At 60.5% G+C, this 13,479-nt stretch overlaps 1 protein-coding gene across 1 annotated transcript in view; it reads right to left on the reverse strand.

Annotated features, from left to right (window-relative positions):
• Nucleotides 1-7,430, reverse strand: part of ANPEP (alanyl aminopeptidase, membrane) — a 31,624-nt gene extending 24,194 nt beyond the window's left edge. Inside the window, exons 1-2 of the mRNA XM_032794281.2 lie at nucleotides 7,315-7,430; nucleotides 146-852 (exon numbers count right to left, since the gene is read on the reverse strand). Of these exons, the coding sequence (XP_032650172.1) occupies nucleotides 146-843 (698 nt within the window). The 5' untranslated portion in view covers nucleotides 844-852; nucleotides 7,315-7,430. The remainder of the gene's footprint in view (nucleotides 1-145; nucleotides 853-7,314) is intronic.
• Between the last annotated feature and the right edge of the window lie 6,049 nt (nucleotides 7,431-13,479).

Here is a 13,479-nt window from a genome sequence, read left to right on the forward strand (position 1 = left end):
CAGTCCTGTGCCTAGGGAACCCTGGGCAGCTGGCAACCCCTGGGTGCTGCGGGTCACCCCAAATTCTGCTGCAGTTTTTCCCCTTCCCTTGCCCCCCACTAGCTGGCTGCCCACCTCCTATTGTGGGGGCACTCCGGGGCCATACCTGGTCTCTCCATCCTCCACATACTCGCTGCGGTAGAAGCCACCCAGGTCATCGGCCAGCTCCCCCGTGAAGCTGCTGACAAGCTCGTAGCTTTTGCCTTTCTCCAGCTGCCCCTGGAGCTGCACCACCAGATACTGGGTCTGGGTCTCCAGCCAGGTCTTTGTGATGGGCGGGGGGCTGGAGCCACTCACCCCCTGCAGTGAGACGAGGAAGCCGCTCTGCTGCGTGTAGTTGAGCTGCTTGCTGTGGATGAGGATGAGGTCGGTGGCATTCTGGCAGGAGAAGCGCACGGTGCTGTTTCCTTTGAAGATGTAGAGGCCGGAGGAGGTGTCCGGGGTCAGGAAGGGCTGCAGAGTCACGGTGTAATGCTCCGGGATCAGGGACTCGGGCAGTCTGAGGCTGTTCCAGGGGTTAGCGGGGGCAGCCGTGGAGGCCAGGGGGGTTGTGTTGGTCACATTGGCGAGGGTGGCCTTGCTGGGAGTGGTGGCCGAGGTGGCCTTGCTGGGAGTGGTGGCCGAGGTGGCCATGCTGGGAGTGGTGGCCGAGGTGGAAGTGATGCTGGGCAGGAAGGATGCTGCATTTTTTTCCTTCTCCTGCGTGTACACAACTGAGAGGGCGATGATGGTGGCCACGGCGCCCAGGCCCAGGATGATGCTCACGATTCCCAGAGTCTTGCTGATGAAGAAGCCGGCTGCCATGGTGCACTGCTGGGGAGGGAGAGGCAGGGCAAGTAGCAGTGCCAGGCACTCAGCAGCCTTTTATGCAGCTCCCAAGGGCTATCAGCTCCGGGTTAATGGGTGACCTATTAATGGCTGGAGGCTCACAAAGGTCACTGCAGCATCGCAGCACTGGGGACAAGCACACACACCCCACCCCGGCTCCAAGAGGAAGTTAATGGAAAACAAGCAGGGCTGGCTCCAGCAGCGGGGGTGCAGGGGGAGGGGGAGCTGATCGGTGATAGCTCCACCGCGTTGCTTTCTTCTTTGGGGGCAATTTGGCAGCTGGTCCTTCCCTCTGAGAGGGACCGTGGGACCCGCCTCCAAATTGCTGCCGAAGAGCCTGACCTGCCGCCCCTTCCCCTTGGCCGCCCCAAGCACCTGCTTGCTGGGCTGGTGCCTGGAGCCGACCCTGGAAACAGGGCTCCTGTGGCAGTGCTTGTCTGGGGAAAAGCAACAGGATCAATCTCCCTCCAAAAGGACCAGCACTGGTCTCTCACCACATGTGACAGTGGATGCTTATGGTTAGAGCAGAGGTCTGGAGTCAGGAATCCTGGGTTCTATCCTCAATGCTGGGAGGGGAGTGGGTGCTCGTGGATCAGGCAGGACTGGGAATCAGAACTCCAGGGTTCTAGACCCATAGCTGGCTTGCTCTAGGACCTTGGGTCATAGACTCACAGAATATCAGGGTTGGAAGGGACCTAGTCCAACCCCCTGCTCAAAGCAGGACCAATCCCCAAGTAAATCATCCCAGCCAGGGCTTTGTCAAGCCTGACCTTAAAAACCTCTAAGGATGGAGATTCCACCACCTCCCTAGGGAACCCATTCCAGCCTCTCTGTTCCTCAATTTCCCCTATGTGACATGCTTACAGTCACCTCCATAGTGCCATATATAAGACACAGGAGGTAACTGGCCAACTCAGCACAGGTGAGGCTGTGTCCAGGTCTGAGAACCTTGCTTTAGGAAAGTCCAGAGGAAAGCAACCATAATGGCACACGGTTTGGGAAATCTGCCCTGTGAGGAGCGGTTAGAAACTGGGCCTGTTTAGTCGTGAGAAGAGAAGCTGAGAGGGGAGCTAAGACCACCTGCCCATCTGTGCAGGGCTGTCCAAAAGAGGATGGGGATCATTTGTGCTCCGGAACAGGCTGCCAAAGGGGGTTGTGGAATCCCTGTCCCGGGAGGGTTTGAAGAGCAGGTTGGACAAACCCCCAGCAGGGCTGCTCTAGGTTTTCTTGGTCTAGCCTCAGCACAGGGAGATGTACTTGGTGGTTTCTCGAGCGCTTTCCAACCCTGGGATTCTACAGACGCCTACCTCAGCTACCGCCTGGCTGTTTGCAAAGCACCTTGCGCCCGTGAGGTGGCAGGCACAGGAAAAGCACAGTGCATTGTCAGGATGTTGGTGTGTGCACCTCCCTGACTGGTGGGCATTTGTGTGCGCACACCTGCCCACACTGAACGGGCAGGCCAGTGTCTCACCCATCATGACACCAGGAGCCCTTGCCTGCTCTGGGAGCCTGACATGGGGGATCCTGGGGGTACAGCCTCCGCAGGCTGCTGTGGAGCTGGACAGGTGTGGAAGCTCTCAAGACAGGCTATGGGGGTTGCAGGATCTGCCAGCCTCCTGCAAGGCTTACAAAGTCCATGATCTGCTGCATTGTGTCATAAAGTTTATCAGCTTATCGGGCGAGCAAATCACTTGTGGAGGCCCTGAACAAGGGCTCCCAGAAGTGCATTCTCCCTTCCCACATGCCAGTGCCAGCCAGGGGCCCAGGCAGAGAAAAGCCACGCCAAGGGTCATGTGTGACGTTATTGATATAAACTGGGACCATATAGAACATGGGTTGCAACCAAGGTTCTGTAGTGGCACCAAATCCTATGTAAAGGGGGTCATATAAGGTGTCTAAGACCAGGTTACGGGTTACTGTTATGAGTATGCTGTACTGTGATGTCTGTATCAATTTTGTAGTTGAAAGTTATGACATATTGGCTGTGTACTGTCTGTATTTTCAAATTGGTTGCTGCAGTTTTCTGGGAAAGCCACCGCCAGATAAGCTGGTGTCAGACCAGCTTTGCCGGCTTTGATGGCCCATATAAGGACCATCCCTACACACCTGACACCCATTGAGAGGAAGGCGGAAACGCCTTCCTTGTTGACTCAGCAGGTGTGAGAAACGGCCCAGTGACTGCAGACTCCAGTTATGCTGTAACTTTCACAGTGGGAACAAAAAGTTCTTACACCTGGAAAAGTCTATGTAGGCAAGGCCTCGTCTCCCATTTTGTCTTCAATCCTGCTTCTACCTCTGGAGGGACTTTGCTGCAAGCTGAAGCTCCTGCACAAAGGGACTGATACCCATCCAGCCCGCGGATGTTCTCCAGAGACTTGATTGAAACCTGCAGTTTCTCCATCACTGCTACAGCCTGAACTAAAGAACTTTGCCATTACTAGTATGTGAATGGATGCCATTTTACCCATTCTCGAGCTCCTCAACCTCATATCCTTTTAACCAATTTCTAGCTCTCACCTCTATCTTTTCCTTTTATGAATAAAACCCTTTAGATTTTAGATTCTAAAGGATTAGGCAAACAGCATGATTGTGGGTAAGATCTGATATGTATAGAAGGGCTACGAGTTACACCGACGCCTGATCGTCGGGGCGCTAGGCGCTAGGGACCCCTGTAACGAACATGCTTACGGCCGGTGGGGGTGGGCCGATCGCTATGCACGACTCATGGACATTTTGCTGGTCTCGGCCACTATCCGGTGGTCCAGGGACATCTAAGGAACACATCACGGCCACGCCGACGTATTAGGGATGTGAGCCGGATGTGGCTCCACGCCACCCGAACGGGGGGAGGGAGGGAAACCCTTACAACCCCCCTACTAAACGACATCCTGAGTCGTGAACCACGATCTGGATTCCACCTCGTGAGGGTCACCCTGGTCCCCATTACCGGCCCGCTTGCTAATCATGACTATGCTTAACCCATTAGATGACGATGTACCCTCACCGCTCCCTACTATACTTTGACCCCCACACCGTACACCCCGCATTGGTGGGACATTACAGGACTGTATGTACTATATGCTAACCCATAACCAATACCCGTGTCCCCATACTCTGGTGTGTTGCCCCCGATGGCGTAATGACTGACAGTGCCAAACATCTGTGATCACTTATATTTAATATTCTCTATAAAACATATTGACCTGGGTCTTGGCGGCTTGGTCCTTTGGATCTAGAGGAACCTTTTTCTTTTACTGGGGTGCTGGTTTTCATAACCATTCATCCCCAGGACGGGTGGGACTGGTGGTGATACTGGGAGACTGGAGTGTTTAAGGAAATTGCTTGTGTGACTTGTGGTTAGCCAGTGGGGTGAAACCAAAGTCCTTTTTGTCTGGCTGGTTTGGTTTGCCTTAGAGGTGGAAAACCCCAGCCTTGGGCTGTGATTGCCCTGTTTGAGCAATTGGTCCTGAACTGGCACTCTTAGTTGGGTCCCGCCAGAACCACATCGTCACAGCATGGTCCTAGCTTCAGGGGCCCTGGGCAGCGCCCAGAGTGCCCAGAGCAGGCCTAGGCAGGTCTGTAGGTGAAGGACCTGGAGTGGCTGCTGCTGTACCTGCAGAGACAGGCCAAGCACCCTGGCCATGGAGCAAAGCACGGTCCACCTCCTCAGCAGGAACTGCTTGGTTCCCGGTGCCCCACATCCTGAGTCCCGGCAGCCAGCTGCTGCCTTGCAGAGCTTGTGAGCCTGCGGGAGCTGGGAAAGCATGTGGGGCGTGTCTGCGAGGCAGCTCTGCGCTGAGGGCTTCACGACCCTATCTGAGCTCTTGGACAGCAGCACAACTCAGCCTTCAGAACACTGCCAGGCCTGGGGCCTGGTGGCCTGGGCGCTCCTCCATTCCAGGCCCTGCTGGGAGCCACCCCAGGGAGTGCACTGAGGTTCTGGGGCCATCATCCGCCCCAGTGGGGAGTGAGTGGGGCCAGACCTCAGTGCAGAGCCAGCAGGACTTTGGAGAGGACGTTGTGTGGTGCACACATTGCACTTTGCAGAGCCTGGCAAACGCATGCAGCCTCAGCACTCCTGAGCCAGCCCCCGGCCTGCAGTGTGGCTTGGGTACCCAGCAGCTCTGTGAATGATCCGGGGGACCGTCCCCAGCTTCCCCTGGCTTTCTGCTGCGTGCTGGAGCCACACCCCTGGCCTGCCCCTCCGCCTGGCTCTCCCGGAGCCCCTCTGCCCAAACTGGCGCAGCGGGGGAGTGCAGTCGTTCCCAGCAGCCAGGCTGGACTTGAATGGCCTCTGCAGCGGTTCCCACGCAGGGAGCCGGGAGCCGAGCACGAGCTGGAAGGACATGTTTGGACAGGGGGAGATTTGCTTTGGCAAAAGACACTGACAGTTTCCAGAAGCAAAATATCACAACTCCCCACCAGCTGGGAAGCAGCTCTCTGCCCCCCTGCCGCAGCCCCAGCCCCCCAGCCCGGGGACCAGCCCCAGATGTTTCCACAGGTGTGGAGCTCACGCCACAGATTAGCCGTGGGGACAGAAGCAAGGTTAGGCTTCAAATAGCCCTGGCCGGAGCTATCTCTGGAGTCGATCCCCAGGGCTGGGAAGGGGGAGGACCCACAGGCCCACCCTGCAACTCGTACACCCAGGCCAGCCCCCCACATTCTCTCAGCTCGCACACGCAATCCAGCCTCCTACCCCCAGCTCCCACACCCAGGCCAGCCCCCCTACGTCTCCAGCTCCCACGCCCAGGCCAGCCCCCCCCCCCTCCAACTCATACACCCAGGCCAACCCCCACCCCCAGATCACACACCCGGGCCAGCCCCCCACATTCTCCCAGCTCGCACACTCAGTCCAGCCCCTCCACCCCCAGCTCCCGTGCCCAGTCCAGCCCCCCAGCCCTAGCTCCCATGCCCAGGCCAGCCCCCGCAACCCCAGCTCACACACCCAGGCCAGCCCCTCACATTCTCCTAGCTCGCACTCCCAGGCCAGCTCCCTACCCCCAGCTCGCACACCCAGGCCAGCCCCTTGCCCCCAGCTCACACGCCCAGGCCAGCTCCCTACCCCCAGCTCCCACATCCAGGCCAGCCTCCCATCCCCCTCAGCTCACACCACCCCCAGCCCTCCCAGCCAGCTCACACACATTAACACCTCCAACAACTTGTTGACACAGAACAATCCCCACTCCTCTGGCACACACGCCCTCGCTCCCCACCCCGCACATGTCCCCACTGCCCTATACCCCCAATGTCTCTCCCCTCTGCCCATCACACCCCAGCCACCTCGCCTCTCACACACACACCCGACACACCCTCTCCCCATCCCGCTGGGCCCTCATGCACACACTGCCCTACAGGCCATGCATGCCGTGGGCACACGCCCCAGGCACACCCCAATAACACACTCCACACTTCCTCATCACACACCTGCCTCACACCCCACTCCGCCTAGGCACACACAGGCAGTTCAGGTCCATTCAGAGAAACTTTACTGGCAGGATGAATTCAACAAGTGTTGCCAAAGTGCCGGGAAAAGCCCAACCCACTGGTCTGTGTCAGCAGCAAGGACACTCCCCCCCCCCGCCCCCCACGGATCATTTACTGTTTGGGGGTTGCCCCCCACATCAGACACAAACACTTGACCCTAAGCTGCCCCAGCCTTTCCAAGGGAGACGGCGCTGGGTGAAAGCGCCCGTGTGCAGGGGTTGGCGCGGTGGAGAATGAGTTGTGTGTGTGTGGAGGGGGTGCCTATGCGGTGGGCAGGGTGGATGGGGTGTAAGCGTGTTTCCAGCATGTAGGGGGGTGTACAAGATGTGTGTAGGGGCTGTGCAGGGTTATGGAGTGGGTGCGTGTGTATGGGTGCACAGGGCGTAGGGGTGAGTAGGGTGCAGAGGAAGGTATGGGATGTGTGGATGGGTGTAAGGGATGTATGTGTGGCAAGGGGCGTGGGTGTAGGGATGTACAGGGGTTTGTGGGAATGTGTAAGGAATTTGGTGTGTGTGAAGGAGGTATGTACAGGGCATGCCGGGTGTATGTCTGTAGGGGTATGCAGGGGTGTGCATTGGGATGTACAGGGTGTGCGTACAGGGGTGTAGGGTGTGTATTGGCGGTATACAGGCTGTGCAGGGAGTATGATGTGTGCATAAGAGGGTGTGCGGGGCGGTGTATGGGATTTACAGGCTGTGCAGGGTGTGGGTGGGGTGTGCATAGGGAGTGTGCAGGGGATATGGATTGTGGGTGGGTGCAGGGTGTGGGTGGAGTGTGCATAGGGGCTGTGAAGGGGGTATGGATTGTGTGGGGGTGCAGGGTGTGGGTGGGGTGTGCAGGGGATATGAATTGGGTGGGGTGCATAGGGGGTGTGGAGAAGTGCGGGGGTGCAGGGGCTGAGGTGCATAGAAGTGAATGGGTGTGGGTAAGTGAGAACAGCCAGAGCAGGAGGCTCACACTCACCTTTGTGGCTTCATCCCCAGGGTGCGAGCTCCAAGCTCCACAGGGGCTGCTGCCTCCAGTCCCGGGCTATGGAATCTGTCTCCGCCTCCCTCGGCTGGCCCCAAACCAGCAGCAAAAGAAAGTTTCCTCCCAGTGCTCTAGGGGAAGTAACCTGACCTGAACCACACTCACCACCTTAACCCCTGCACTGCCTGCCAGCCCCCAGGCAGGCTCGGCTGCCAACAGGGCACTGCCCTGGGGAAGGTCACAGCGTGAGCAGGCCTGATGCGGCTGGCAGGGCCCTGCTGTGAGGGATGTGCCTTTCATCGGCTCCAGGGCCTGGGCCAGGGCAAGCGCTAGCTTTTTTGCCACGCCACATGGCAAAGAGGAGGGAAAAAAACCTACGGCAATTCGGCGGCCAGTCCTTCACTCTGAGAGGGACCTAGGGACCCGCCGCTGAATTGCCCCCGAAGACCCAGACGTGCCACCCCCTTCCATGGACCGCCCCAAGCACCAGCTTGCTGTGCTGGTGCCTGGAGCCGGCCCTGGCCTGGGCAGTGCCCATGTTGCTGAGCTGGGGCCCAAGGTGGAGGCACGACATCGGATTCTGACCCACAGACCTTGTGGTGCTGGAGTCCCCCTGCCCATGGACATTGCCTCCCCCCCGCTGCTCCCCAGAGCCAGCACCACATCTGGCAGGCGTCTGTTCAGGGCGATGTGAGTGAGGAGCAGCTCCCAGGCCAGCTGCCGGGCTGGCCATGCAGACAGTGCCAGGCACCAGGCCGCAGGCTCCAGGCCTGGTGCAGTGAGCCCCCGCCCTGGCTCCAGCATCAGCCAGCCGTGCCGGATGCACCAGGGAAGAGGCCCATAGCTCCCCCCACTGTTGCTACATCTGGGGCCATGGGCCCCGCCCCAGCGTCAGCCACTGATCCAGCCTCAGCGTGTTCCCAGTCCCTGTCGGCCCAGCCAGCCCTTACCCCATTCCTGGCAATGCCGGGCGCTTTCTGGAAACTGTGCCGGAGGAACGCCCTGGAGCAACAAGCCCCCAGCCGCCAGCAGGAGGCGTCAGCGGGGCTCTGTGCACATGGAACATCCCACGCTTCCGCAGCACGTGGGACGGATCCCAGCTCCTCCATTCCAAAGGCTGCTGGGCCATTGTCTTGCCTGTGCAGAGCACTGCAGTCGAGACCCGTGGCTCACACTGGTGCACACAGTGCAGTGTGCCATGCAGGGGCTGCGGCCAGTGCCCACTGCACTGGGGACCACGGGGGCTGTACGGAGCTGGGATCCCAGAGGAGCAAGATCTGTGGGAACTGGGGCTGGTTGGGAACTGGGCTTGATTGGGAGCCAGGCCAGGGGACTGGGCTCTGCCAGGATCTGTATCTTGCGACCCCAGGTGTAGTGTGAAATGGCTGTGGGAGCGAATCCCTCCCCCAGTGGCCAGGCTCCAGCCACAGCTGTTGGTGCCAGTGCTGACGACCCTGGCACAGGTACTTCCTGGAGATTAGTGACCAGCCAGGGACCCCCAGCCAGGGCAGTCAGCTGCTCACAGAACCCCACATGGGCCCCCTTCCCCAGGCATGCCCCACACTACTCCCTGGGACTCTACTGGGCCCTGCAACCCTGCCTGTATTCCAGCAACCCTGCCCCAGCGTGGCCAGGCCGGGCCAACTCGGCACTTCTGCCAAGGGGGGCACAGCACTGGAGGACAGGGGCCTTTCCACATCTGTTCGACTCACTGGTTCAGGCTCTTTAAAGTAATTCCAGCTCTCCTGGGCCTTGGGGCAGAACCCAGAACCCAGAACCCAGCCAGAGCTGCTGCCTGGATGGATTTAACAACATGCCCTTCACTTCTGCTGCCCCAGGCCCAGCCCTGGCGCCCATCAGCCACCTGCGCCAGGGGATTTCACTGGGCTGCTCACATCAGAGAACCAGAGGGCCAATGCCAGAGATGCCCCAGAGGCCAGGATACAGGCCCGTGCCTCACCCCCGGGAGCCCGACGGCTGATATCAAAGAGCCCCGTCAGCGGGACTCTGGGTACAAGCGAGGAGGGCTGGAAGAATACAGGCCAAGTTATGGCATGAGGAATGGGCCCAAAGCACATGACTGAACAGGAGGAGCTTGTGAGCACACCGAGTTATTACCGTGTTACCGTGGCGTGATCCTGTGAAACGTCACTGCTGGCGGAGCTGTGGGCTGATGTAACAGGACTAAAACATGGGTGTGGTCAATCATTGGCTGCATAAGGAACTCCTTTTTCATACCCTATAACAAACAAGTGGGTCATTGCCAATGGTTGGCCCTCGGCTCCAGCAGGGGCCAGACGAAGCAAACGTGGAAAGGGGCTTTTGCTCCCCATGCTGGAGCCTGCTGGAGCCCCCCAGGAGGGCGCAGCCCCCCGGGTTAGCCGCTTTGGCTGGATCTTGGTCACAGATGTGACAAAGTGGGACTGTTCTTAATGTTTCCTCTGAATACTGTGTGGGTGCCTCAGTTTCTGGCCAACACTCTGTCTCCTGGCAACTAATGGCCTGGCCTTTCCCCCCTGCAAGGGGATGCTAAAGGTGGGGGAGAACAAAGAGATCAACTGACCTCCTGGCCTGGGAAAGGAACTGAGCAGAGGAAGAGGGGCTGGAGGGGGTTTCAGTTTGGAGCTGGCTGGGGACTAGGAGTGAGGGGAGACGGGGGTGTCTGGCTCTCTGGGCCCCAGAATGGACCCAGCTGAGGGGTCCCGTTCTCTGTACCTACATTAGACACTATTCCTGTCATCTAATAACCCTGTTTTACAGGCTGGCTGAGAGTCATGTCTGACTGCGAAGTGGGGGTGCAGGACCCCGCCTGGGTGGGCTCGCTGTGGGAAGCGCACGGAGGGGCAGAGGATGCTGAATGCTCCAAGGAGAGACCCAGGAGGTGAAGCCGTGTGAGCTTCATGCCCTGAACAAGTCTGCTCCAAGGGAGAGGAGGCTCCCCAAAGCCCTGCAAGGCTTGGTGGGGAGCAGTTCCAGAGCATCGCCCAGGGACTCCGGGACAACAGGCTAAAAGGTTTGTCGCCCTCTGGGGTAGCCTCACTCACTCGCTGGTTATTTAGGCCTTTCTGGCGGGTTTCGAGCAACAAGAGCATTTAGCCCCTGGCTGAATAAGGCATTTCTGGTCCCCTCAGTGTGGAACTTGCCTCCTGCATAAACAATAATCATGGAAACAAGGGCAGTGACTGATCCCACGGGCCCTGCTGGGCTCATGGAAACCCCAGGAGAGCCATGAAAGGCGACTGCAGACAGGGCGGGCAGCCAAGCCGCCTCGGGGCTCAGCGCTGGGCCATGGCCAGCTCCCGGCAGGAGACAGTGAGAGCTGGAGGGAGCACAAATCTGCACCTGTTGCACTGAGCAGGGGCTGGCAAAGCAACAGAACCAGTGCCCAGAGGAGCCTCCCAGGGTCCAGCAACGCACGGTGGAGGGGCCACGGCCCAAACCTGGGCCCGGCCTCACGCCAAGCAGTTCCCCAGGAGTGCAGGTGCTGGCTGGGGGCAGGCGAGGCAGCCTAGGCCTTTGCCCCAGCTCACTCACAGATACACTGGGAGCCAGGCCACAGCAGGGAGGGCAGTGCCAGGCCGCAGCAGGGAGGGCAGTGCCAGGCTGCAGCAGGGAGGGCAGTGCCAGGCCCCAGGGCTGTGGGCAGAGCCAGGCCACAGCAGGGAGGGCAGTGCCAGGCACCAGGGCTGCAGGCGGAGCCAGGGCGCAGCAGGGAGGGCAGTGCCGGGCACCAGGGCTGCAGGCGGAGCCAGGCCGCAGGGGAGCTGTGAGAGAGGCTGGGCCGACCCCAGAGGAAGTGAGCCCCAGCCAGCACCGGCCGCCCTGTCACAGCCTGTGGCCAGTGGTGACACCATGAGGCGGCTGCCCAACAGGAGGGAGCCCCCCATGGCCTGATCCATCTGCAGTTCAGTCCGTGGGGCAGCACAGGGAGTTCTCCCAAGGCAGGGGACCCTGGAGTGGGTCATTCGCCTGGCGAAGCCTGGCACATGCACACGCGTATCCAGCCACTGCAGCAGGTGATGCCAGGACGCATTGCTGGCATTAGCACCAACTCCCTGCAGAGCTCCCCAGCAGCCCTGCCCCACAGCAATGCGTCACCAGGCCCGCACCACACATTGCCCCACGGCAATGCGTCACCAGCCCTGCCCCACACACTGCCCCACAGCAATGCGTCACCAGCTCTGCCCCACACACTGCCCCACGGCAATGCGTCACCAGGCCCGCACCACACATTGCCCCACGGCAATGCGTCACCAGCCCTGCCCCACACACTGCCCCACAGCAATGCGTCACCAGCCCCACACCACACATTGCCCCACAGCAATGCGTCACCAGCTCTGCCCCACACACTGCCCCACAGCAATGAGTCACCAACCCCGCCCCACACACTGCCCCACAGCAATGCGTCACCAGCCCCGCACCACACTTTGCCCCACAGCAATGCGTCACCAGCCCTGCCCCACACACTGCCGCACAGTAATGCGCTACCAGACCTGCCCCACAAACTGCCCCACAGCAATGAGTCACCAACCCCGTCCCAGGTGCACCCCCCCACACCACCCCACAGCAATGTGCCACCAGCCTCGCCCTACGCACTGCCCCACAGCAGTGCGCCACCAGCCCCATCCCACACGTTGCCCCACAGTAATGAGTCACCAGCCCCACGCCCAGGCTCACGCTCTGAGACGAGGAGGGCTGGAGAAAAGCATTGTTCAGCCAGGCACCTTGTGCCACCCAGAGAGTGCCCCAGGGCAGGGGCCTCACGCCCACAGCCTGCCCAGCCTCGCTGCCCCTGTGGGACCTGCCCACTGCAGGGACCTGCCGGGGCAGCGTGTGGGCGCAGCCTGGGTGCCGAGGGGTTAACGCACAGCTCGCTGAGACTGGGGTTGCACAATTATTTGTCTCTGCTGGAGCTGGGCCTGGCCAAGAGCAGGCAGAAGAGTCCCCGATAGGGAGTGAAGGCAAAGCAGGCCGGGCGGGGGAGTGTCTTTCTGCCCACACAAAGCCTGAGCCGTTTGCACAGAACAGTGCTGGGCCACCCAGTGGTTAGCAAACCACCCTCCACTGAGGACTCCCTGCCCCAGCAGCCTGCACTTTGCTGCAGCCTGTGGAGAGGAGGGCTGCGCGGGATCTGGCTTGCCTGCCATGGCACAGAGCACCCAGCTGGCAGTGCCCTGGCTCGCTGACTCCCACACTGCAGCCATCGCCCAAAGGCCCAACCTGGGCAAGCTGATGCCGTCAGCAACCCCCATGTGTCCACACAGCCAGGGAGCGCAGGAGCCAGCTGTTGTGAGCGGGGCACCAGGAGGAGACGGGGGGGACACTGTGCCAATGTGGGCTCCCCCTGCTCACAGCCGGGCTCTCGGAGATGGCCCAGAGGGGGAGCTGAGCCCTGAAGAAGGAAAAGCTGGTCACGTGAACGGCAAAGAGCCAAGACGCCGGGCCAGCAACCCGCCCAGTGCAGATGTGCTGCATCTGTATCCCCCCCCCTCACTCTTCTCACACCTCTGCCTATCTCGACACAGGCCCGTATGCAGCACCCCTTAGGCAACCCTGCCACGTCCCGTTTCCTGCATGTGCAGATGAGTGCAGCTCCGTGCGGCTAGGCCGGGTGCTGTTCTCTGCCACAAGGGGCAGGGAGCACGTGGGACACACTGTGGCTGGTGCCAAGCGCTCTCTATCCCCTGCCCCCCCCCAGCCTTTCCTCTGCTTTCATCTGGGCCACTTCACTGCAGGGGGCAGTGAGGCCCTGGCCGAGCCCCCTGCCAACCCCAGGGCTGGGGCTGTTCCCTGCCACCTGCAGCACGAGGGCTTGGTGTGCACCATGGCCCTTCCCAGCCCAGCCCAGCCCCTGCAGTGCTCGGAGTGGCTCTGTCCTGGCCGGCGCTGGGAAGGTTAAGCCTGGCTGGGAAGTGGGGGGGCAGGCAGCAGAGGAAACCGCAGGAAAATTCCTTCCAAACACAGTCATCTCTTCCCTGCTTGAAGGAAATGGAGGCAGAGCCAGGAGGGGAGCTGGGCCCCGCCTGGGGGAGGGATCAGCTGGCCCTGCACCCAAGGAGAGGCAGTATTCGATCATGGGGACCACACTGGGGATAGAGACCCACTCCCCCTCCAGGGGCTGGAACCAGGGGGGCTGGGCCCTGGAAATGGGGGCTGACC

The sequence above is a fragment of the Chelonoidis abingdonii genome, chromosome 9, assembly GCF_003597395.2.
Source record: "Chelonoidis abingdonii isolate Lonesome George chromosome 9, CheloAbing_2.0, whole genome shotgun sequence".
NCBI classification, from domain to species: domain Eukaryota; kingdom Metazoa; phylum Chordata; order Testudines; family Testudinidae; genus Chelonoidis; species Chelonoidis abingdonii.